The sequence below is a fragment of the Arachis hypogaea genome, chromosome 3 (genome assembly GCF_003086295.3).
Source record: "Arachis hypogaea cultivar Tifrunner chromosome 3, arahy.Tifrunner.gnm2.J5K5, whole genome shotgun sequence".
In the NCBI taxonomy this organism is placed as follows: Eukaryota; Viridiplantae; Streptophyta; class Magnoliopsida; order Fabales; family Fabaceae; genus Arachis; species Arachis hypogaea.
The window spans coordinates 110,430,385-110,457,411 of record NC_092038.1 but is presented as its reverse complement, the minus strand read 5'-3'; the positions used below and the strand labels follow the sequence as shown (position 1 = coordinate 110,457,411).

At 35.2% G+C, this 27,027-nt stretch overlaps 1 protein-coding gene across 1 annotated transcript; it reads left to right on the top strand.

Moving 5' to 3' along the window:
• The first annotated feature begins 23,082 nt into the window (after positions 1 to 23,082).
• On the top strand, positions 23,083 to 25,732 carry LOC112779650 (uncharacterized). The gene is made up of 4 exons (XM_025823989.1): positions 23,083 to 23,583; positions 23,680 to 24,271; positions 24,586 to 25,025; positions 25,382 to 25,732. Exons 1-4 carry the CDS (start codon positions 23,083 to 23,085, stop codon positions 25,730 to 25,732), a joined length of 1,884 nt encoding a protein of 627 aa, XP_025679774.1.
• Positions 25,733 to 27,027: the final 1,295 nt, after the last annotated feature.

Here is a 27,027-nt window from a genome sequence, read left to right as displayed (position 1 = left end):
TTGGAATGCTTCAAAGTCTCTCGTCCACAAGTACGAAGTGGGCATAATGTCTGCGATTTGGACAGATCTATAGAAGGTTTTTTTAAACTTAATTGCAATGGGAGCGTTTTGTAGATGAGAACCGAGCTGGTTTCGATTGCATATTGAGGAATAGCTCTGGCAATTGGATTTTCAGTGTTGTGGTCCTATTATTGGTACAAGTATTTTGTGAGATGAACTATGGACAATTTAGAGAGATTTTTACGTGACATACCAGCAGAGAATGATAGCAATTAAGTGTGAGACTAACTTGGCAGATGCATTCTATCATGTAAACCACTAAAAAATCCCAGATGAGCATGAGAAAAGGAATTTAGTTAAGAAAAATTTTGATTTGAAGATGAAGAGTACTTCAATGATTCGGTCCTCCCTTATTTAGCGGGGCGCCAATCGATGCAACGGCCAAGCAGGATGCTCAAAATGGTGGGTTTACCTCTGATTGGATTACTCCACCCATGGAAGTCAAACCAATACTTGCTCAAGAGAGAGGTTAGGGTGTTGTATCCCTGCTCTATTTTCTTTTTGTCTTTTCTCCATATTCATTTTTTTTAGTTCCATGACATAAAAAAGTGTCAATTAAATACAATAGTGCCATAACAATAATAATAAGAGAAAAAGATAAATAAGTCCCTAAATTTTTATCCCACAAACATTTTAAGTCTTCGACGAATAGAAAATACATTACAGTTCCTGACTTCTTTAAATGTGAAACACTTAGATCCTTCGATCCATCTGGTTCTATAAATCACTATGGAGTTTAGTGACATGAAAAGGATTATGTATACGTAGCCATTATAAAGAACACTTAGAAGAAAGAGATAAAAGCTAAGAAACAAATAGGTCCTTCAATCAAAACGTTGTTTGAGTGTGTTTATCCCTACTTCCCAGTAGTGCCAATATCTTCAGCAACTTAAACTGCACAACCACAACAATAACACCAAACATAAGCAATCAATAACATTAAGCTTAAGAATGATAAATGAATGGACAAAATATTATGCATAATTAGAATTACATGTCATCTAAGCATAAGCATAATCGCCAACGAGCTATAACTCAAATGGCATAGTTTTTCTATACTCATTTAGAGATTGTGAGTTCGAGTCTCCCTATTTTTGGTTTTTAAAAAAAATCATAAGCATAATCATACTACTCACTCGCCTTTACATGATTGATGATAACATCTAAGCTAAGCATAATAACATGCATACTTTCAAGTCACGATTACATCTAACTTAAGCACAAGCTGACAAGCATAATAAACTCACACTCACAGTAGAACCAAATCTAAGATTAATAACCTACAAGAACTTCAAAATTACTCCTAATCTAAACTAAATAAATAAGTTCACATCCCTCTAATCTTAAATTAAACAATGGGAAAAGGGAGGTACCTAGTGAGTCTGTGACACAACCTCTTCTTGTAACGCCCTACCATACTCAAAATTCTCAATTTAACATACTAGAACCGAAATTTGGCTAGGGTTGATGGACCTTACCTTGTATGTGCCTCAATTAAACCAAAGCCCACTCATTCCTCAACTCAATTTGATTCTATAACATCAATTTAACCAAGATCTTAACACACCAAAAACCCTAACATTTTAGATCTGAAGAAGAGAGTATAGGAGCTCAGATTATGATTTCCTTACCTTGAAAGGTACCGGGCTTTGTAGAGCTCGTCACTACAGACGCATGGCCACAAACGGTGCGGCGATCGGAACTCCGGATCAAAAGTTATTGGAATTTAATCAAAGCCAAGGGTTTTTGGTGAAGCTAAGAGCTCTTCCCCCTTTACTGAAATGTTTCAGCGTGAATGAAGTTGAAGGGAGAAGGGGGCTATCTTCCTTTAAGGCTTAATGGGCTGAATTAGGCCTTGAGCCTATTTTGGTCCCGGTTCGGCCCAATCATGGGCCAAATTCTTTGAAATTGGTGTCAAAATTCTCATTTTAATGAGCTCTATCTTATTTTAATATTAGATTTACATTTTTAATTTTTCTAATTAAAATTCGATTTATTGACTAATTATTCACTAATTTTACAGGGTTTACATCCTACCCACCTAATTAGGAATTTTGCCCTCAAAATTCATATTCAGTTATGAGTTGTGGGTAGTCCTTCCACCTGTCCGATTCGAGTTCCTAAGTACGTTTACCACTTTCAGTTCCACTTTTAGCATCCTCGACTAATGTAACTTCTACTCTGCTTAGCTGCTTGGCAATGGTATCTTATTATATATCCTAACCGAGGTTACTCGAAGAGTTAGATCCTTTCTCAATTGCACTGGTTCAAGTTCTAATACATGTTTGACATCAGAGGTGTACTCCTGAAACTGAGATGTGATACATCTTACAAGTTCGAGGGGTGTGGGGATAGAGTTACCTGATATGCCATTGACCTAATTCTCTTCCGAATCCAAAAAAGCCCACCCTTGCCATTAATTCAGGTCCTAAAACACTTCGATTTCAATCCCCCTAATTTTGACTCACTCATTGATTCCATCTTCTTAAGGTAACCTTCTCGAGTTCAAAAATTCCTTGGTTCGTATAACTCTTCTATCGACTTTTCATAATGAGAATGTTAACTCGAATTTGCGTAGCTCTTCTCCGTTGTCTCGGCTATTAAATTCAGGAACTAATTCTCTTTTGTTTATCAGACTTCGATATCTTTGGTGGCTCTTTATTTTCTCTTTATAAATCCCGTATCTCATCGATACCACGTTAAAAATGGCAATGGATTTAGTCTGACACTTCGACTCCACATTTTCATTCTCCAACTTAGAACTTGAACTCATCTAATATTTTTTTCCTTTGAATTAACGTCCAAGAATCTCTTAGAAACTTCTTGCTTAGGGTATCTCCTACGATCTCACGATGTGCTTCAGCACGCATCTTAAGTCCCCCAACAATGCATTGTAGCAATTCCCTAAATGGTTCATTTTCATGTTTAAAAGTCTTGCTCTAAAGGATTGACACTCTAATAATTGCATCTAAGAGTTATGCACGACGCAAAATCCAATACGAGTTGATTTTCCAAGGAAATGTTATGTTCAAAGAGACGAATAGTAACATAAACGGTGTTCACAAGAAATCAAAAGAAAGCCTTGCATACAGTTAGCCAAAGCTGTACAGAACTAATGGAATATATAAGAAGGGAAATCTAGTTACATCTCAGGAGAGAAGTTCGAGTCAACGCTTGTCATGCATTACGAATGAATATCACATATTAATGATATGCAAGGAAGTTCAAAATTCAACTGGTTTTCTTGGTTACCTCGGGTCTGAGAATCGGATTCAGCTGCGTCCCGGCGTTTCCTGTGTGGACAGTCTCGAGCTATATGCCCTGGCTTCCTGCACTTATAACATACACCTGGCCCGGCCCTATGCAGCTTGTCTGGAGTAGTCTCTCCATAGCCTTCCTGTAGCATCGCCCACTTCATGGAGTTATCTTTTGCGAATTGGCTCTTCTTAACCAATTCAGTGAAATTTGTTAGCTTTTGCGGATACGCGTAGTTAAAGATATCTCTCCTGAGTCCTTTCTCATACTGAGCACACATCCACTCCTCATAGTCGGCTATATTTCCTTGACAAACTTTTCAGAAATGTCACAAGTTATCGAATTCACGGGTATAATCAGCAACGGACATATTCTTTTGCTTCAACTGCGTTAACTCCAACTCCTTTGCGGTGTGAAGTGCATGCAAGAAATATTTTCCGTAAAATTCCGTCTTGAATCTACTCCAAGGGACATCTGTTAGCTCCACCTACAAGGTATGACATAACTCCTGCCACCACTTCTGAGCATCTCCCTCCAACATATAGGTCACTAATTCCACTGACTGTACTTCAGAAACGTGCTGAACGTACAAAAACCTCTCACGTCTCGAAACCACCGGTCAGCCTCCAACGCATTGGCATTTCCGTTCAACTGAGGTGAACCAATCTTGAGGAAATCAGTAAGGGTCAAAGACCTATAGTATTGGCCTACATTCCTTGTACTAGCACCCGAGCTTCCATCTAGAGGTTCAGTCCTAAGATTTTCCCTCCGGGTACCTCGCCGGATCCGCGAGACAACATTTGGTCCCTGTTCACACCAAACAATTGATATTAAGGTGATCAGTCTCAATATCTCAAGTTTAGTGCTTTAGAGTCCCAAATGCATGATCACAAACGTGTATGCTATACATATCAGTTAGATATCCTAATAGCATATAGACATATACACATAGAATACATAGAAGCATAATCAGTCTGTCCTCAGACTCTATAGGAACGAACTGCTCTGATACCATAATGTAACACCTTACCATACTCAAAATTCTCAATTTAACATACTAGAACCAAAATTTGGCTAGGGTTGATGGACCTTACCTTGTATGTGCCTCAATCAAACCAAAGCCCACTCATTCCTTAACTCAATTTGATCCTATAACATCAATATAACCAAGATCTTAACACACCAAAAACCCTAAAATTTTAGATCTGAAGAAGAGAGAATAGGAGCTGAGATTATGATTTTCTCACCTTGAAAGGTACCGGGTTTTGTAAAGCTCATCACTGCGGACGCATGGGTGCAAACAGTGCGGCAATCGGAACTCCGGATCAAAAGTTATTGGAATTTAATCAAAGCCAAGGGTTTTTGGTGAAGCTAAGAGCTCTTCCCCCTTTGCTGAAATGTTTTCAGCGTGAATGAAGTTGAAGGGAGAAGGGACCTGCCTTTCTTTAAGGGTTAATGGGTTGAATTGGGCCTTGGGCCCGATTTGCTCGATTTGACCCGTTCGGCCCAATCGTGGGCCAAATTCTTTGAAATTGGTGTCAAAATTTTCATTTTAATGAGCTCTATTTTATTTTAATATTAGATTTATATTTTTAATTTTTCTAATTAAAATTTGATTTATTGACTAATTATTTACTAATTTTACGGGGTTTACACTTCCAAACATTATCGGAGATAAGTACAAAATTGTCCTGATTATTTAGGGTGTGTTTGGGAAACGCGTTGGAGGCCGGAGAGGATAAAAGTGCGTTTAAATTCTTTAAATACTGTTTTTTGGTTTTTGATAACTTTTTCTTCTCTAAACGCAGAGATAATTTTGCATCCTAAAAGCCCATTCACTTAATGTGTGTTTATGTTTGTTGCTGATCATTATTGGTTTTAATACTTTTCTCCATAAGAATTTTAAAATTTATTTCAAGTCATTTCAAATATTTGAATTTCTTATCATTTTTAGTACTTTTTTTATATTTTAATTTTTTATTAAATTTTTAATTGTAATTTTGTTATAATATGAATTATTGATATTAATAAAAAGGACAAAGTAAATAAAAAACTGATCATAAATAACAATAGAGTCATAAGTAATAAAATTTTACTTTTTAAAATAATATTAAATAAAAGAATACTGAGAATACTAAAAAAATTATAAAATATTTTTTATTTAACATTATAAAATTTATTATTATAATTCTTGTGCACAATTTATTATTCTAATTTTTCATAATATATATTATTGTTTCTATTAGAAATGATAAATTAAGTAAAAAATAACCATAAATAATAATAAAAGCATAACTAGTAAAAAGTTAAAATCCAAATCAGTAATACAAATCAGATTATTGAAAGTACTTAAAAAAATACTGAAATATGTTATTTTATATGTTACTTTTAATTTAATAAATAAATATTAATTTTTATTATAAAATTAATACTTAAAAAGTTGTCAGTTTTTATATGTTATTTTTAATTTAATAAATAAATATTAATTTTTATTATAATAATAAAAAATTATAACATATTAAAATAGAATACTATGAAAAATACTATATAAAAAATATACCAAAAAATATAAAAAATTAAAAATATTTAAAAAATAATATTATAATTTAATGTTATATTTTTTACTAATTAACTAATTATCTATCTAAAAGTAATTTTAACTAATATTATCGAAATAATATTTATTTTATCATAATCAATTTTTGTATAGAATTGTCAAACATAAATTATGTTGGCATAGACTCACTTCTTTCCAAAATCAATTTTACAGAATTACTTTTATTCAAATTTTAGTTTGACAAACGCCAATCCAAATACGCACTTATGTTCCCCACAAACAAGTAGTTATTAGAATGCAGATCCTTCTAGATTGCGTTGACAATGAACATAATAAGGTCGTGGTCATTGGAGAGAAAAAGCGTAATAACAAGGTAACTGGTGCATTTGAAAAGTAAGGCGTCGTGATGAGTCATCATAACGGCGTGAATGTGTAGTCGAAGGAGGCATCGTCGTCGGTCTTCTTCCGCTTGAATTGAACTTCTACGATGGATTTTACCAGATCTAGGTGCTTTTGATTGATCGAATCCACCTTGTGAACCCATCGCTAGCTCGTGACCAATTGTTTTCAGCTGCTTTATTTGGCCATGGAATGGAATCACAGAGATTTGAAGGGGGAAAGAAAAGAGTGATAGAAAGTGATGAGCGACAAAGTGAAGAAGATTGGATTAGTGTTGCAATGGTAAAACTTGGAAGGAAGAAGGATATGCTTAACGAAAAATCAAGTCTCACTCTCAAACGACAGCATTTTGAGTAAGGGTGTCAAAAATTTCTAGGAGACGGGAATCTCTGCGGAGACGGCCTCGAATGGGGCCTTGATGGTGGAAGATTTTTCCTGCAGGGATGGAGATGGAGGCCAAAATTCTTCTGAAGCAGGTGTGGGGACCCGAGCGGGGATCTCCGTCCCCGTTTTCACATTCCCTGAAATCTCCAAATATATTAAATTACTTAAACACCCTTAGTGGTTTATTTTTTACTTTGATTTTTTAGTGATTTCACCTTCCATATACATATTGAAAAGGAAAAAGTATAGAGTACCAATATACTATCTGCCAACTTATTGCCAACAATAATTAATAGTAAAGACACCTCCACTAGAAGACACATATATAAAGAAACATACTCAGGAAACATATCCAAAAAGACACTTTCATTAGACACAGCCATAAAAAGATATTTTCATTAGACACATCCACAAAAATATTTTCATTAAACACAGTAATAAGCAAGAGTTGGCAGAAATTGCTAGAATCCTTGTTGGTTACATAGCGAGAATGATTAAAGAGTTAGAACCCTAATCCCTTCTCCCACAGTCCCACACATTAGCGCCGCTCCCCCACCCAATCACCCTCACCCCTCCTCGCGACCCCCCTTCTGCGTTCTCCCCATCTTCTCTGCAACCAACATCCCAGCCAGCTACCTCCGAACATCACCTCCCTCACCACTATCCATTTGACCTCGCCGTCCCACTCACCACACCATCACCGGGCACCGTGCCGTTCCCCCTCTACTGCACTACTACGATTTTATCTTCTCCCCTTTTTCTTTGCCAATGTCGCTGGCTCACTGCTTCGTTGAATCCATTCAACTCTCATGCCACCGCCGTCCTGCATTGCTACTCCGCGTCTCTGCTCTTCTCTTTGTCGGCGTCTCTCACCTCTCCGGCCATTTCTTCCCTGTCCCTGGTAAGATTCACTGCTCTGTTTTTTTTTTGCTTGAATTTTGGCATTTTACTTCATTAGTTTTGGTTGACTTTGACTCATTTCAAGTATTGATTTATAATATTGCAATGAATTATTATCTTTTTTATTTTTAATTAGTTCATAAATTATCTGCTTAAATTTTCTTTTCTTCTGCTATACATGCATGATGAATGTAACTTCCAAATTCTTATTTTGCATTGCAATTTCTATTAATTCACTATATATCACTGCTGTAGTTCTATGTTACGATCTTTTAGCAATTTTTTAATCATTGAACTATGCTCTTGACTATTTTCTATAACTATAACAACTTGAAAGTTGTACATATTTTCTTTTTTCTTTAGTTCATTAATTTCTCACTTGTCCCTGATAAGATAATGATTTTTTGTTGTTGGTGTCTGTTATTTTTGTTCATGCATCTGGTTCTGAACTTCTGATTTTGTTGACTGTTCTATTTAAAGATATATGAATGTATTTCCAAATTTTCACCATGTCTCCTTTTCTGCCGTGTTGTGTTCATGCCATTCCTCCTGTATAATACAAAAAATTTCCATGACCGTGTAGTATGTGGTTTATCATTAATTAAAAAAGGTCCTATTTTGCTTCTTTTGTTGTTTATTAGTAATTAGTAATTTTTTATCCTTCTGTTTTTTTTTGCCATTTTTAGTTATTTGTATGTATTTTTTTGTATTTGATTTAATCCTTTTTCTTTTTTGAATTTTTCTTTGTATTTGAAATTGAGCTAGAATCTAATTTAGTGTTTCTATATTAAAACTTAATTTAGTGCTTCTGTATTAAATTTTGCTGTTTATGTGCAGAATGGATAGTTTTAGCTCAACTCCTATTGAAAATAATAATGAGATGGAACCAACACAAGATAATGATAGTCAAGCAATTGAAACAAATCTTCAAGAAACACAAGAGAAAGGACAAGAAGAAATACAAGAGAGAGGATGATTTGTTATGTTATATTTTAAGATTTTATCTTATGGACTATGATTTGTTATGTCGTATTTCTGGGCTTATAATCATGAATAAGATATATTTGTGTGTTTGTAATAATATTTTGTAGTTTATTTTTTGTTTTTTTTTATTTTTTACTATAATTTTCATATAAATGTTAAACATAAGGAGATGGAAAATGAGGCCCTGCGAAAAACACGAAAAATGCAAAAACGGAGATGGGACAATTATTCTCCCATGACGGGGATCGGGGTGGGGACGAGGAGTAGGGAGGCATTCTCCGCCCGCGCCCCACTCCATTGACATCCCTAACTTTGAGTTAGGGGACCCTCTTAACTTTTATCTCCTTCTGTAACCGCTGCGTATACATAATTCTTTTCATGTCACTAAATTCTATAGCATTTTATAGACTAAGATGAATAGGAGAATTTAAATGTCTCACGTTTAAAAATGTCATAGACTTTAATATATTTTTCATTTATTAATAACTTAAATATTTAGAGAGCAAAAGGTTAGTAATTTATTTATCTTTTTTCTAATAATAATTATAAAAAATTTTAATTGTAAATATTAAAATTTTATATCTTATACATGTTAAGACTTTTATTACTACATTATTCAGTTCACTTATGAATGTTACATAAGACTTTTACTATTCTTTATTTCTTAGTCTCTCATACCAATTGACAAAAACTCCTCCAAATAAATTTAAATTTGAGACATCTTCTTACTAAGTATATTCAAATATATCATGATTATAAAGTTAATTCATAATTTTGTATTATATTTTTAATATTTTTTATTCTCATTTTATTTTTTTTCTAACCCAAGTAAATTTAAATTTGACATATCTCTTTACTATGTAAATTTAAATATATCATGATTATAATTTTTCTTTTGGTATTGATCATGATTATAAAATTAATTTATAATTTTATGTTATATTTTTGGTATTTTTTATTCTCATTTATTTTTTCTAATTTTTTTTAATTATTTGCAAACTAAAGAACAATATATAAAAAAACAAAATATGACAACTAAAACAAATATAAAAATAAAAGCAACAAGATAGAATTTTGTGCAATTTTAATATAAAAGGCTTATATTTTTAAATAAATAAATTCAAATTCTTAATATAATAAACTATATTTTAATTTGTATTATATTTTAGTTAAATAATTATATGGACTTGTATACACATTATTAAATAAATATTCTATAAAATATTTTTAATATAAAATACTTTAAATTTAATATTAATTTATATATTATCTAATCAATGTTTCAATAATATAAGACTTGTTAAAATATATTATATTCTATAATTAATTTATTTTTTTGTCATTGGGCGGTTTCCTCTAGTTTTTTTCAAAAGACAATGTGCATCAACGTATAATCAATGTGGTGACATGACCACTAATTGTCATGGAAGAGATAGTTAAGATTGGTCAAAATTAATTTGTAGTTCAAGAGAGTTAAAAATTTAGAAATTACCATGAACCGTTTTATCTTCTAAAGAAAACTAGCAGTCTACCCGCGCGTTCGCCCAGTGTAGGTTGAAGTAGTTACCAGAAGTAGTTATTAATCCTAATAGCCATTATTTGTATGAGTAATTGTTAGCGGAGAAAAGAAAATGTTTAAGCCGAGTAAAGATATTTATTGGAGTTAATTTTAAAATGGTGAATTTATTGTGGGGTGTGAGAAAAAGAGCAAAGGCAGTATTGCTGCATAATTATAATAGAGTAGTAAATTGGACAATGTGTGTAGGTCATGGCTGGGCATTATTTTTAAAATGAGTGTGTGGTTATATGTGAGGTAATTAGTGTGTGATACGCCTTGGAAAAAATTGTTTAGCGAAATTGGGAAGGAAAACATCTTGATGGTGAAGTAATTATAACATGATGCAGGTATGCAGTCTTGTCCCTCGAATGAATGTGTCTTTTAAATAGGCTGAAAAGTGAAGGTATTTGCATTAGCAAGAACCAACCTATTGTGGTTGGCTTTTGTATTGATATTTGAATTTAAATTAAATTTAAGCACGTGTGTCGCCATTTGATAAATTACCCGCGCATGAATAATTTATGCATCTTTGTGAAAGGACTTGTGCTTCGATGACATAGTTTTGTAGCTTCTTGAAAAGTCAGAGTGAAGATTGTTGTGGTAGTTAAGGCAGGGTTTGGTTTATGTCTTTTTTGAGATAAAGACGTAGAGATATAAACATTAAAGATATATACGTAATAAATAAAGTATTATTTTTATCCCTAACATTTAGGATAAATTTTAAAGTTGTTCTTAACACTTAAATCGCCTTATTTAAGTTTCTAACATTTTAAAATTAACCTAATCTTGTCCTGCTGTTAGGGAACCGTTAATAGAATTGACGGCGAGACAAAATTGAGATGATTTTGGAACGTTAGGGACTTAAATAGGACGAAAATGTTGGAGACAGAAACGATATATAGAAATAAATTTTAATTTTGTCCTTCAATAATATCAATTTTTTACGGTACAAAGTTATTCAATAATTTTTTATCACATCTAAGTAAATTATACTTAATCACATTGCTTTTGTTTCAAATAAATTTATTTTTTTATAATTTTACTTGTAAAAATTTTTACTTATCATAAAATATTTGTAAAATGACTAGTACATAAACCTGTGGGGAAAAATGATACATATACAATAAAATAATGTGATTCTAGTCATTATTCTAAAAACATTTTATGATGAGTAAAAATTTTTAAGAGTAAATTTATAAAAAAAATAAATTTATTTAAAATCAAAGTAATGTGATTAAGTGTAATTTACTTAGATGTAATTAAAAAATAATTGAATAACTATGTACCGTAAAAGATTGATATTAGTGAAGGATAAAATTAAAATTTATTTTTATGTATTATTTTTGTCCCCAACATTTTTGCCCTATTTAAGTCTAAAACGTTTTAAAATCGTCTCAATTTTGTCTTGCCGTCAATTCCGTTAACAGATCCCTAACGGCAGGACAACATTGAGTCAATTTTAAAACATTAAAGACTTAAATAGGACGATTTAAACTTTAGAGACAATTTTGGGACTTATCCCAAACATTGGCACAAAATAATACTTTACCTATACATAAATTACAGTATATATGTATTGTGTTTGGTAAAATATTAAACAGTTTCACTACATATACAAGTCTTTTTTAGCAAACAAGCCCAAACAAGTTAATCATAACCCAACAAAACCCACTTATATAATGCGCGCGTGAAATCACGCCGTTTTTTCTTCACGTCCCTCTTCGAATGTTTGTATCCCGCGTTCCTCCTCCTCCACCTCCTCCTCCTCCTTCTTTGCATTCCTCCTCCTTTTTCTTTGTGTTCCTTTTTTTTTTGCGTGTTTCATCCTCATCGTCGTTTTTTTTATGCTGATCTTGTTACTGCATTATTTTCCTCCTCTTTTTTCTATTGATTTTACAACATTATGTATTTTTTCCTTCTTTATTTGATTTTTTCGTCCCAAAAAGAATTATGAGAAAATGAAATAAGAAGATGAAGAAGAAGCAGTAGCAGAAAATGAGGAGGAGAAAGAGGAAGAGTTTTGAATTATGCAAAACTTATCAGAATGCAAATACATCAAAAAATTTCCAAAATACACCGAAAGTTTTCCAAAATACACCAAAACGAGAATGAAACATATTCACCACAATAATAATTCAGATCCAAAACGACTACACCAAATTTTTGCAAAAAATGCACAAAAAAATTTTTTTAATGAATTTTTTCTTCTTTTTTATTTCTTTTTTTCTTTTAGTTGAATGAATGTAGGTTCATGATCTTTCAAGTAATTTTGCAACATTATATGTTTATTCTTTTTTGTTTGATTTTTTTGTTTTTATTCTTGTTAAAAGAGTAAAACAAGAAGAAACTTGAGAATGTAAAACAAGAAGAAAAAGATAAATAAGAAAAAAGAAGATGAAGATGATGATAAAAAAGAAGAAGTAGCAATAGCAAAAGATGAGGAGGAGGAAGAGGAAGAGTTTTGAATTAGAAGAACTTATCAGAATATAAATACTCGAAAAATTTCTAAAATACACTGAAAGATTTCTAAAATACACCGAAAATTTTTCAAAATACACTAAAATAAGAATAGAACAGATTCATCATAATAATAATTCAGATTCAGAACTCCTACACCGAAATTTTGCTAAAAATGCACAAAAATATTTTTTTAATGCATTTTTTTCTTCTTTTTTTCCTTATTTCTTTCTTTCTTTTAGTTGAATGAATGTGGGTTCATCCTCTTCCAAGTAATGTTGTAGCATTATATATTTCTTCTTTTTTGTTTGATTCTTTTTATTTTTATTCTTGTTAAGAGAGTAAAATAAGAAGAAACTTGATAAGGTAAAACAAGAAAGAAAAAGATGAATAAGAAAAAAAAGATGATGATGATGAAAAAGAAGAAGAATCAGCAGCAAAAGATGCGGAGGAGTAAGAGGAAGAGTTTTGAATTATGCAAAACTTATCAGAATATAAATACACCAAAAAAATTTTCAAAATACACCAAAACGAGAATGGAACATATTCATCACAATAATAATTCAGATTCAGAACTCCTACACCGAAATTTTACTACAAATGTATCAAAATGTTTCTTTTAATGCATTTTTTCTTTTTTTCTTATTTCTTTCTTTTTTTTAATTGAATGAATGTAGGTTCATCCTGTAATTTTGCATCATTATATGTTTCTTCTTCTTTTTTGTTTGATTTTTTGTTTTTATTCTTCTTAAGAGAGTAAAACAAGAAGAAACTTGAGAAAGTGAAACAAAAAAGAAAAAAATGAAGAAGATGATGATGATGAGAAAGAAAACGAAGTAGCAGCGAAAGATGAGGAGGATGAAGAGGAAGAATTTTGAATTATACAAAATTTATTAGAATAAAAACACAGTGAAACTTTTTAATAATAACACCTAAATTTCTTTGTTTTTACACCGAAATTTTGCTACAAATACACAAGAATGTTTTCTTTATTGTTACATTTTTCTCTTCTTCTTTTTTTCTTTATTTCTTTCTTTTTTTTAGTTGAATGAATGTAGGTCCATTCTCTTCCAAGTAATTTTACAATAACGACGATACGTATAAGAAGAAGATGACGATGACTATAATGATAATGTTCATGTAATGAAGATGATGGAGGAGAAGAAGAAATTCCAATGAGAAAAGAAGGAGGAGGAGGAGGAGGAGGAGGAGGAGGAGGTGGTGGTGGTGGTGGTGGTGCTAGTGACGATGATAACGAAAGACAAAAATAACAAAAAAAGAAGGAAAAGAAGAAGATGACAAAGTATCAGGGATGTAACACCCAATTTTCAGTACGTCATGATCATACTGAAAATCAAGCGTCACTAACTTGCTTCCTAAAAATTAACTAAGTATTTATTATTAAGCCTGTAATCGTAGTAGTGCGCGAATCGACATTTTCCGAAAACTGAATTAATTAAGGAAGTTTGATAAAATAACACAAACATCAGATATATATATATATATATATATATATATATATATATATATAGTCATACATGTTTTGAGTTAGCGTACAACCTTTCACATCTTGTTACTATATACATAATCAACACTCTGGGCTGTGGTTCATATAGAAGCCCCTAAACTGGTGCCCGAAAACTAGCCTAGTCAACTATATACATCCTACTCTCTCAGTGAGTCTAATCAAAAGTGAGAGACTAAACACAAAAGCTAGGCTAACAAAAAAAACTCCCAAAAATCACATCCTCATCTCCCAAGCACCAACTGTCATCGTCTGAGGAAATCACAATCATATCTGAACACTCCTCAGGATCCTCCTCATCATCAGAAGTCTCAATAATCTCAGGAGTGGTACTAGCACTTGCACTACTACTCTGGCCTATACTCGTCGGTCCACTAATAGAGGTGGTGTGCAACTCCTCAGACGATGGCTCAAACGAAGACACTGAGATTTGTTCTACATGAATATCTCCCTCAGGTATAGGCTCCAGTACATGCTCCTCCATAGGCTCAGGCTCAGGGTCCACCTGATCCTCAGGCTGATCAGGGTACTGATGAGGTACAGGTCTGACATGGAACGGGGAAAACAGAGCATCCTGATGAAGCCAATGCAACGGAAACTCATAAGGCATATTAAGGTTAAAGAGCGGAGTGTTAATTAGATGACGGAAGAGGTGGTCGCGTATAATGTACATACGGGTCCTAATTTTTGCAGCTACTACGTAAAACATATGCTGTACAAGATCTTCATATATGTAAGGAGGATCCATCGCATAGAACAGGACTTATGTCTCCATCTGAAGGGGAGGAAAGAAGGGGTAAGAATTGGGGGGTTCTTAGTAGGGTCGAGGTAGTTAGTTATGTCAGGATTTTCACAGTTCAAGTAATCCACAGCCAAATATACAAGAAGCACATAGGAATAGCCAGTCACAACAATTCAGAATACCATTAAGGAATGCACCAACACAAAAAGACAATTACAAACTGATGAGCGGATAATTTATACGCTTTTTGGCATTGTTTTTAGGTAATTTTTAGTATGATCTAGTTACTTTTAGGGATGTTTTCATTAGTTTTTATGCTAAATTCACATTTCTGGACTTTACTATGAGTTTGTGTGTTTTTCTGTGATTTCAGATATTTTCTGGCTGAAATTGAGGGACCTGAGCAAAACTCTGATAAGGAGGCTGACAAAGGACTGCTGATGCTGTTGGAATCTGACCTCTCTGCACTCGAAATGAATTTTCTGGAGCTACAAAACTCCAAATAGCGTGCTCTCAACAGCGTTGGAAAGTAAACATCCAGAGATTTCCATAAATATATAATAGTCCATACTTTATTCGTGATTAGATGACGTAAACTGGCACTCAACGCCAGTTCCATGTTGCTGTCTGGAGTCAAACGCCAAAAACACGTCACGAACCGGAGTTGAACGCCCAAAACACGTTACAACATGGCGTTCAACTCCAAAAGAAGCCTCAGCTCGTGGATAGATCAAGCTCAGCCCAAACATACACCAAGTGGGCCCTGGAAGTGGATTTATGCATCAATTACTTACTCCTGTAAACCCTAGTAGCTAGTCTAGTATAAATAGGATAGTTTACTATTGTATTAGACATCTTGGGACATTTAGTTCTCAGATCATGGGGGATGGCCATTCGGCCATGCCTGGACCTTTCACTTATGTATTTTCAACGGTGGAGTTTCTACACACCATAGATTAAGGGTGTGGAGCTCTGCTGTACCTCAAGTTTCAATGCAATTACTATTATTTTCTATCCAATTCGATTTATTCCTGTTCTAAGATATTCGTTGCACTTCAACTTGATGAATGTGATGATCCGTGACACTCATCATCATTCTCACCTATGAACACGCGTGACTGACAACCACTTCCGTTCTACCTTAGGCCGGGCGCTTATCTCTTGGATTCCTTAATCAGAATCTTCGTGGTATAAGCTAGAATTGATGGCGGCATTCATGGGAATCCGGAAAGTCTAACCTTGTTTGTGGTATTCCGAGTAAGATTCCGGGATTGAATGATTGTGACGAGCTTCAAACTCCTGAAGGCTGGGTGTTAGTGACAGACGCAAAAGAATCACTGGATTCTACTCCAACCTAATTGAGAACCGACAGATGATTAGCCGTGCTGTGACAAAGCATTTGGACCATTTTCACTGAGAAGATGGGATGTAGCCATTGACAACGGTGATGCCCTACATACAGCTTGCCATAGAAGGGAGTGATAAAATTGGATAAAAGCAGTAGGAAAGTAGAGATTCAACAGGGACAAGCATCTCCATACGCTTATCTGAAATTCCCACCATTAATTTACATAAGTATTTCTATCCTTTATTATTTAAGCAAGTATCTCTTTATATTTCCCATAATCAATTATTATCCGCCTGACTGAGATTTACAAGATGACCATAGCTTGCTTCATACCAACAATCTCTGTGGGATCGACCCTTACTCACGAGGTATTACTTGGACGACCCAGTACACTTGCTGGTTAGTTGTGCGGAGTTGTGACAAAGTGTGATTCACGTGTGAGAGCTATCAAATTATTGGAGCCATTGTTGATGATCACAATTTTGTGCAGCACAAACAAATTCACATTATCAAGTAAAATGCAAATGCACAGCAAGGATGATACATGTCTAGTCCTATCGCAGGTAATGAGCTCATTTGCCAGTTTTGACTTGCACCCGACGCAATCCAACTCGCAAATCAGATAAGGCATTCCAGTGACATAACCTTTCCAAGTTTCTACTTCTTGCAGGCGCTAATTATACAGTTGCAGTATGTCAAACATGACCTCTGCAAGTACTTGCAGGTGCTGATTCTCCAGCTAAAGCAAGTGACCTCTTCTCCTAGAAGTCATTCCATATTTATGGGTATCCTCGCACAATCATTCACATACAAAGCCCACGACTTAATACTTTCACATCAGCACCATAATTATTTACTTTCCATTACTCTCTCGTGACCTTTCAATCATTCACATAATCACACGTGCCGATTTATTTTCTCTTTCATTAAGAATCAAGCCCATTTTTATACAACTTCCCCTAAGTATTTTATGGAAAGGGATTCTATATTTCTAAAGCTTTTAAGGATGCTTTTCTTTACTGTTCTCTCTTCTGTCCTTCAGAAAAATACTATTATTACTAAATAATAATAATAATAATAATAATAATAATAATAATAATAATAATAATAATAATAATAATAAAATCATCCTTAAAGTCGCATTTGAATTTAAAATGGTCCTTTATAATATTTTCAGACATAAATGCCCTTGCATTATTATGAGGCAGTTATGACCACCGAAAACAATTATATATATATATATATATATATATATATATATATATATATATATATATATAGGAAATTAAAATTAATGGAAAAGTTTAATCATTATATATTGAATTGAAAGGAAGAAAGGGTAAAGTAGCGTGGAAGCCATTGTTGTAGAGTTCACCGTGGAGGACCTGCTAGAGGGAAAACGCCATGGCTGCACGAAGCTCAACCTCGTCTCAAAGCAGGGCTTCGTCACAAGGTAGGATGCTACTTTGTTCCCATGGTGAGAAGCCGATGTTGCGAATCTCGGGGACCAAGGAGAACCTAGGTCGCAGATTTTGGTGCAGTGTCTACTTTGAGGTTTGTTTTTTTACTTTTCCTCTGAATTGGGTCTTCTGTGTGATGGAATGGATGGTGATCTTAGTGCGTATGTGCATGTGCATGTGCAAGAAGGCTGCAATTTCTTTCGTTGGGCAGATCCAGAGACAGAGGTGGAACATTCAGAAATTGCTAGAATAAGGAAGAAGCTTTCGATGATGAAATCAAAAACCAAAGCGGCAGATTGGAAGCTGAAGTTCGTTACAGTGTTAGGGTTTTTTGGGTGGGTTGAGTTTGTATGTTTGCTATTGCAGAGTTGGTCTAAAGCAACGCAACAGTATCTAATTCCATTGAACCTGGTATGAAACATGTGTTGGTGTATTCTCCTGTTGTTTTGTTGGTGAATTGGGCTAAGGTTTATCTATTAGGGGGGTTCCTGATTGTGTTATGTTGAATGTATTTCAACATGTATATATGACTGTTTTGTAAGCATGGTTGGATATTGAAATGAGCGTGAAACGTTTTCTTGGCAAAACATGATTTCCATGACTGAACAATAAGATAACAGTGTCATTAAAATGGAAAATGTCTAAATACATAATAAGTATAGTGTTTGACATTACCAGAACCTTAAAAGAAACTTAACTCAAACTAACCTAACCATCAAAAGGATTGGCTGGGAACAAGCCAATATTTCAGTACAACAGCCAGTAGCACAAAGGCAAAATATAAGCAACAAAAAGCAACCAACAAGTCCATACTGGATTAACCAGAACCTTAACACAAACTTAAAACAAAATAAACCAACATGCTAAGTGTTGTCATTTTCCTAAAGCAATCCCCATTTTCTTAGAGGCAACTTTACCATCAACTTCAATTTCCTGGGAGAAATATGAGGTCCTCCAGTAAAGCTAACAGAGTAGTGCCTAGTGGGTTGGCTTGAAGCTGTGGCAAGGGATGGCTAAGATGCTGGAAGAGTTGTGGTAGTTGGCTGTGATGATGAAGTAGAAGGTGCTGAGCTTTTTGGGCCTGCAATCCTCTTGGCCGCCATTCTCCAGCAGATCTAGACCTCCTCTCCAACCTCGTGGTCATTCTCTATTTCATTACTCCTTGCTCCATCCTCATCTTCAAAGTTTTCAGTTGTAACCCCCTTCTTTTTCACTGCCTTACTTTTTTCATTCACTCCATTAACATCTTGAAAACCACTAACAGCAGGATCAAGCTCATCTTCACTGTTGGTAAAGTGTAAATCATCTTCAGTCTCCTCCTCTTCCTCAGATGGTTAATACTCTGAATCAACGCTGTCACTATCACTATAATTACCCATATCAGCCTCTAGATTAACATCATCACCACTCTCCGTATTCTCGGCCCCAGAGATATCAGCAGCTGCTTCAGATTTGTTTAAACCAGCATCTTCTTCTCGATACACAACCAGCTGTTATCCCACATCATCCATCCTATGATCCCCCCAACATCAATGTAGCCAGAAGCAGGAAACACGTCTTCCTCCTCAACCTTGTGCACTACATACAACTCAACATAATCTCTTAACTCAGCTATTTTGCACATAGCAATAGAATCTGCATCAGACTTAAACAACTTCAAATTTTCCTCCAACTCTTCATGTGTAGGATCTTTGAACCACAACGAATGGATATTCTCCTCCACATAACCAAACTGTTTTAACTCTACATAGGCTTCAAATACGGACCACCGATCACCATCAATCTCTTCTATCACTGTTGTTTCTCCCCCCACATACTCTAACGGCCCATTCTGATAGGTAAACCACCCCCATGGTAGACTTTCAGTTTAAAGTACACCATTGTCTTCTCCAACAACCTATACACAGTGCCATATCACAGAAATAGAAGAAAAAAGTAAAACCTAAACCACACAGTGATGTTTATCCCTAATCTTAGTAAACAACGAAACATACCTGATAGAATGTGCATGACCCTGCCTTCTAGTAAACTGGACTCGGTTGCGATGTTCACTCCAAGAATACCTTCTAGCGTTTCTAATTCTTACTTAGGGCACAGTGCAACAACATTGGTGAAGTGAAACGTTCTGATTAATGTTGGGTTTATGTTGAGGGTTTGGAAGCATATGAAGGGGTGAAGTGTTTCGCGCGAAACACAAAAACTTCAGAAGGATATCATCGTCATTTACAAAAAGTTTACTTTGTAAAGGACAATTTTAAATTCAAATGCGACTTTAAGAATGATTTTAAATTAAAATATACACCAGAGACGGGTTCGATTCCGACCCTCAACGTGAGGGACCAAAACAATACTTATCCCTAATAATAATAATAATAATAATAATAATAATAATAATAATAATAATAATAATAGTAACTTACTCTAAAATTATTTAAATAAGCTAATATTTAATATGTAAATCTTTGCTTGAAAACTCAGCTCCTTTTAACGATAACTCCAAAACTTTTGTTAATTACGTTTTAAACTACAAACTTTAAAATATTTTATTTCTAACCCAATATTTTTATAAAATCATACTTTAAAATCTCATTGAATTTCATGTTTATAAAAGTAATCCTGAACTTTTATAAAATACCCGTTTTACTTCTATATTTTATTTATTACCCGAAATACCCAAAAAAACCTCATATAGTTACAAATTTAACCTCAATATTTCTATAAAAATACAATTATACCCTTCAAAATAAAATTTACTAACTGAATTCTTCTCCTTCTCAAAACCAAAACATTGCTTCAAAAAAAAATTTTCATCAAAATACTAATTGGAGATTTTATCCGTTTTCGAACGTTTCAGTCACCGATTCTTCGTAATTTTTAATATAATCTCTCGGCCATTAAATCTCACCAATTTTTTTCAAAAACTAACACAATGACAACCCCACATCAGCCTTATCATCACGATTTGGACATCACCAAAATCACTGAGCCACAATCTAATCACATACAATAATATATCAACAAAGTTCAATATAAAGTCAATCAAACTCCATCAATAATCAATCACAACAACCATTCACTTATTCAACACAATTTTAATCAGTGAGATTTTACTAAAATTCTATCTCTGTATAAAATCATAACAACAAAAATTTCGGAGAAGCTTTTTGACCGAGCTGCTGAAGAAGAGAATGTCAAAAATCGTCTATGCCTCCTAGAATTCTAATTGGCCGAACTTAAGCGGTAAGGGAGCTACGTTACCGTCAACTTCTATCAATTAAAAGTGATGCCAACGTGTAGATGAGCCGATTAAAAGTGACGCCAACATATAGAGGAGGAAGATACGAATACTTTTATCGGATTAGATTTTTTATTGGAGTTACGGATTAAAAGAAATTGAAGAAGAAAAATGGAAGAAACTCACGGTTTCACCATGCAATTCGGCTACACTCTCTCTCTCCATTTTGATAAAATGCAGGTTTAGTGATTACAATAATGAATTAGAGAAGGTGCTTAATGAATTTGATGATGATTTAGTGAGGCAATAGTAGTTAGGTGTCATAATATTTGGTATTACCAATCTTTCTTTTTCTTTTACTATGGTTTGGCTGATGATTCATGAGGGGTTAGAAAAGATTATATTTAATGGAAGATGGTTTAGTAATGGTAAAGGCGGTTTGACAAGTTTCGGTGTAACCAAAAGAATGGTTCAACTGTTCAAATTATAAATATCTCAAATAAATAATTATAAAAATTGGATATATTAATACACAAATACTAATATATATATATATATATATATATATATATATATATATATATATATATATATATATAAAAGTTACTAACATGAATGACATTAATAATTTGTTGGCAAAAGATATGTGATGGAGTGTTAGCAAATCTAAGCTCATCAAGAAGTACCAATAATCATTTATATCGGCGAATATCGAGCTTGATAATAATAATATCATTATCTAAACTCTATTATAATTAGAGTAAGAAAAATAAATAAATAATATAATAATAAAACTAATCATTGAAAATAACATTGTTCGAAAAATATCATGTTGGCATAAAAATTTGAGTTGTTACAAAGGGTGACAAAGAAGAAGTAGAAGAAGTATAGCAAGGGCGGGTGTGAAAAAGAAAGTGTGCGCAAGTGTAGATGACTTGTTGGACTTGTTTGGTTAATTAACTTATATGTCGATATTTATTGAAATTGAATAAGACACAATAAAATTAGAAAAAGTTCATATTTTATAAAAATTAATAAGGGATAAAAATGTAAAAAATTGATAAGGGTAAAAATGTACAAAATTGATAAGGAATAAAAGTATAAAAATTAGGGAAAAGGACAAATTAGTCCCTGAGCTTTTAAATCGTGGACAAATCGATCCCTTAAGATCAAAAAATACTAAAACGCCCCTTACCATTCAAAACGTGTGACGGATCGATCCTTCCGTGCAAAATGATGTGCCAGACGTAACGGAGAGGGGTGACTTGTCGCTTAGTTGGCGTGTGTTGGGCCTAGGTGGCAAGACGGGACCGTTGAGGGATGTTGGTGTGCCCGTTGGGAAAAAGTCTTGGACAAATACGTCCTTATGATTGAAAACGACGTCGCTTTTAGAACGTTGGCTGTAGTCAGAATTCCAAAGAAGCCCATTTCAATCATACACAATTCCAAAGAAGCCCTAGCACACATATGTATGATCTTTTCCCTCCAAAAAAACGATTGATCTTCTTCCCGTCGTTGTCTTCGTGTAAGGTTGCGCCAGTGAAGCTTCATTGGTCGAGTTGCGGGTGTCATCGGTAGTGGTAAGTACCCTTACTGCGAAACTGAATGTGATATTTACTTTCGAACGTTATCTGCTTTGCATGTCGTGGGTTGGGGTTTAGGTGTAATGTAGTGTTGGGAGGGGCATGGAAGATGAGTTGTGTGTGGTTTATGGCTTAGGTAGTTGTTTATTTGCTAATGCTTAATGGTAATCGTTGAGTCAAACAATGATGCAGATGGTAGATATTTTCGTGATTCCTGTTTTCCATCACGGGGGCTACTTTCAACGGGCTCCGAATGGTGAGTTAGTTTATGTGGATGGTAAGGTTGAGAGGTTTCCCCCCATGGACCTGGATTTTGTAAATTTCGGTGATTTGATAACACTGTTCAAGGGATTGGGATATCAATCATACAAGGAGGCGTACTGGTATGATCCAAAGAGCAATGATATGGAGTCAGGGCTGCATGTTCTGAGGGGAGATGCAGGCATCAACCAGATGCGTCAAGCAAAGATGACAAACAAAGATACTGATGAGTTCTATGTATTCTTTGATCATCCTATTGATGACCCAGAACCTGTAGGAACGAGCACACTTGTGCAAGAGACCTTGGAAGCAACGCCGTTGATCAACATTGGATCAGTAAAAAGGTGGAGAAGAGGATGGCAACGCACCCGCATATGACAACCCATGAAGCCATTGATTTTCTAAGAGAGGACTTTGACCTTAATGCACACCCAAAGATGGTGTATAGAGCTGTGAAGGAGGCAAGGGATAGGATGATGGGTAACGAAAGGCAACAGTATGGCAAATTGAGGGATTACTTATTAGAGATACATAGAAGTAACCCTGGATCTTCTGCATTGCTAGACCTAATCCCCCAGCCTCAAGCAGCCCCTATGTTTGACAAGTTATATGTTTGTTTTGAGGCATGCAAACAGGGATTCAAGAGTGGCTGCAGACCATTGATCTACCTAGATGGAGCATTTCTTAAAACATACCATGGGGGACAACTACTTTCTGCCATTGCACAGGATGCCAACAACCAGTTTTACGTGGTTGCATATGCAGTTGCAAGATCCGAGAACAAAGAATCTTGGAAGTGGTTCCTAACATGCTTACAGGAGGATATTGGTGATGTAGGAAACCACGGTTGGAATTTTATGTCGGATCAACAGAAGGTTAGTTCCTTTTTTCTCCTTTCGTGTTTGTTGTCTTAGTCATTCACTGTATTATATATTATTGTAAACATTACTTCATGCCTTCATTGTTGTTAGGGACTGCTACCTGCACTGAAGGAGGTAATGCCTGGTGCACATGTTAGAAACTGCGTGATGCATATGTGGAAAAATTTTATAAACCGATTCAAGGATCTGCATATAAGAGAAATTGTGTGGGAATGTGCTAGATGCACAACCATATCAGAGTTCAAGGCAACCATGGAAAGACTCAAAGTTGTGAACAAGGATGCTTGGGCCTATCTCATGAAATTTGAACCTGCTACCTGGGTTAGAGCATACTTTAGCCATGGTCCCAAGGTCGACAACCTAACAAACAACATGTGCGAGTCGTTTAACGCAAAGGTGGTGAAGTACAGAAGCAAGCCCATACTTACAATGTGCGAGGAGTTACAGTGCTACGTGATGCGGCGAATGGTTCAACACAAGAAACTTCTGGGGACTCATGAGGGAAAACTGGCACCAGTGCAGGAGAAAAGGCTACAAAGGCTTATCAAACCAAGCAACAAATGGACAGCAAATTGGATTGGTGATAATGAGCGCAAACGGTTTGAAGTCACTCACAAGGGATCTAAAGTTGATGTGGATCTGATCAAACACAGCTGCTCGTGTAACAAATGGCAACTCACAGGTTAGTCAGGGTTCCTGAATTTCAACATAACCATGCTGTGTATTCTTTTAATTTAAACCTGCTGTGAATTCATAGTTGATGTGATCTTTAATTTTACTCATAGATGATGTTAACCATGCTGTGAATCTAATACATGCTTGGTGTGAATCTAATTAACATGCCGTGATTATGTTGATTTTAACTATGCTGTGATTGTGTTGATATTAAGTATGTTGTGAACCTGTTAGCCATGCTGTAAATTTATATTAGTTCATTCAACTCTTAGTCATGTTTATGCCATTTTGTTGTTGTGAAACCGCTGTCCTGCTGTGAAGGGATGCCGTGCATTCATGCTATAGCAGCAATCAGAAAACGGCATGATAATCCCGATGATTATGTTCATCCATGGCTATGTATGGAATCCATTAGAAAGACATACGAGCACTTCATCCAGCCGGTAACGAGTGAGGAATACTGGACAAGATCTGAGTTTACTAAGCCTGCTCCACCTGTGTTAAAAAGGCCAATTGGACGACCCAAGGTGCATAACAGACAGAAAGACCCAGCTGAGGCTGTCATTGATGGGGACAAATTGAAGAGGAGTTTCTATGTCACATGTAGCAAGTGTGGTGAGAGGGGACACAACTACAAGACATGCAAAGGGGCCCCATCCAACCCAAACTGGAAGCCAAAGACGAAAAAACCAAGAACAAAGGCCAAGGACTCTCAATCACTTGTGGTTCTACCTTTGTCACAGTCAGCCCCCGAGGAAGAGGTAATACTTAGTTTCACAGGGATGTAATTGTCCCCCCGACAATAAACTCAGGGATTTATGTGTCTATTTTATTATTAGTTAGGGATTTATTTGTCTATATTTTCATACTTCAAGGTTTTAAATGTCTTATGATATATTGTGCTTTACTGAGACTGTTTAAACTAACTGGATACATTTTACACAATGCCTCATCTCAGATTATCGAAGATAGTCCCCCTGCTGCTACGAATCCTCCTCATGTTGAATAAAATTCTGCTAATGAGTCTGTTGCTAATGAGGTAACAATCTTGGTGACATTGCATTGTTGTTGCTTGCTGGTTTCATTGCATTTCACACTTGTTTCGACCTTCATGCAGGGTAATTCCAATGCAAACACTGCATCGATGAATGAGCAAGTATTTGGTCCCTCAGTAGCAGCAGTTCAGACACAATCAGTGCCTCCAAAAGCACCATTCAAGCCCCCAGCCCAGTCTACATCACGCCCGGCACGAGGTACATTCAGGCCTAAGCAACCAGTTAGGAGGAAGACTGTGACATATAAACACTCGCAGCCTGTACCACCTGTCCAGAGTGAGCAGCATCTCCCCTCTCCACAACAACCAATTGCATCAGGAGCATCTCCACAGACTTTGGCTGCAGCAGGCAAAGCAACCCAACGGCTGTTTAAGTTCATCCCCACTCCAGGACTAGACAAGCCAAGTAGTTAATGCTACATGTTTAGACTTTAGTCATGACCTCATCCCCTTTTTGAGAAACACTTTTATTTTGCTAAGCAACTCTTTTTTGAAAACAATGTGATTAGCTATAGCTGTCAGGCTTAAGTTATGCCTTACTATGGCAGTTGACATGTACTTGACTTCTTTTGTCAATATTAACAACTCTTTCATGAGATTAAATTATGCTTTACATATATAATGATGTCTCTAAATAATTATGTCACTCACTTGCTTAGGGCAATGACTTTGCTGCACATATCATAATTTACCTTACAACATTGTTTGTTCGAATAGCATACAACAAAATGAAAACTCATCCCATACTACATTACAAGGTTTTTTTTACCTACTTCTCAGCCAAGATTGACTATGACATAAGCTAACATTACACAAACTACTGCTACAATAGCCAAATACAGATTAACATTCTTCTTCCTCTCTAGATACAACACCTTCTTCTCCAAATCAATCACCTTCTGTTCCACTACCTTCTTCCTAAGATACACTTTCAGATCATCAACCTCGTTCTCCGTAGTAAACTTTTCAAGGACTCTTATTGTTGAAAGATGGTCATCCAGCCATAAGAAGAACTTGCAGTGACTGGGATTTTTCAGCTGCATGTTCATCGTTCCAAAACAAACAGAACTTAATCAACTCCCCTATAATCAAACTGACCAACTAAAATCACCAACATACCTTAAAGAATGGACACCCAAAGAACAATCTATTGGGGTTCGTCGTCGTCCTCGATTTGTACAATATGGCGTACACACGGCATTTACACATCGGAGCAATCTCGTCCTTCTCCTCTGAAGCTTCCACGCATTTCACGGTTGGCGGCAGTCGAACTCGTCGTGAGCTGGAGGAGGCTCCGTCACTGGCCATTTAAGCTTGCACAATGTCCCCACACTCAACCAGTCACAGAAATGAACAACGGTAATGGCGAAGGAGTTCCATTTGAAGAAATAGGGCAAACAGAAAAGCGACGTCGTTTTCAATCATAAGGACGTATTTGTCCAAGACTTTTTCCCAACGGGCACACCAACATCCCTCAACGGTCCCGTCTTGCCACCTAGGCCCAACACACGCCAACTAAGCGACAAGTCACCCCTCTCCGTTACGTCTGGCACATCATTTTGCACGGAAGGATCGATCCGTCACACGTTTTGAATGGTAAGGGGCGTTTTAGTATTTTTTGATCTCAAGGGATCGATTTGTCCACGATTTAAAAGCTCAGGGACTAATTTGTCCTTTTCCGTAAAAATTAATTATGTAAAAGTTAATAA

Excerpts from the sequence above, each read along its gene's own strand:
- LOC112779650 (XM_025823989.1), top strand. The coding sequence starts at position 23,083 with ATGACAACCCATGAAGCCATTGATTTTCTAAGAGAGGACTTTGACCTT. Across the intron at positions 23,584-23,679 it reads TTATGTCGGATCAACAGAAG|GGACTGCTACCTGCACTGAA; the intron begins GTTAGTTCCTTT and ends CATTGTTGTTAG. Across the intron at positions 25,026-25,381 it reads AGTCAGCCCCCGAGGAAGAG|GGTAATTCCAATGCAAACAC; the intron begins GTAATACTTAGT and ends ACCTTCATGCAG.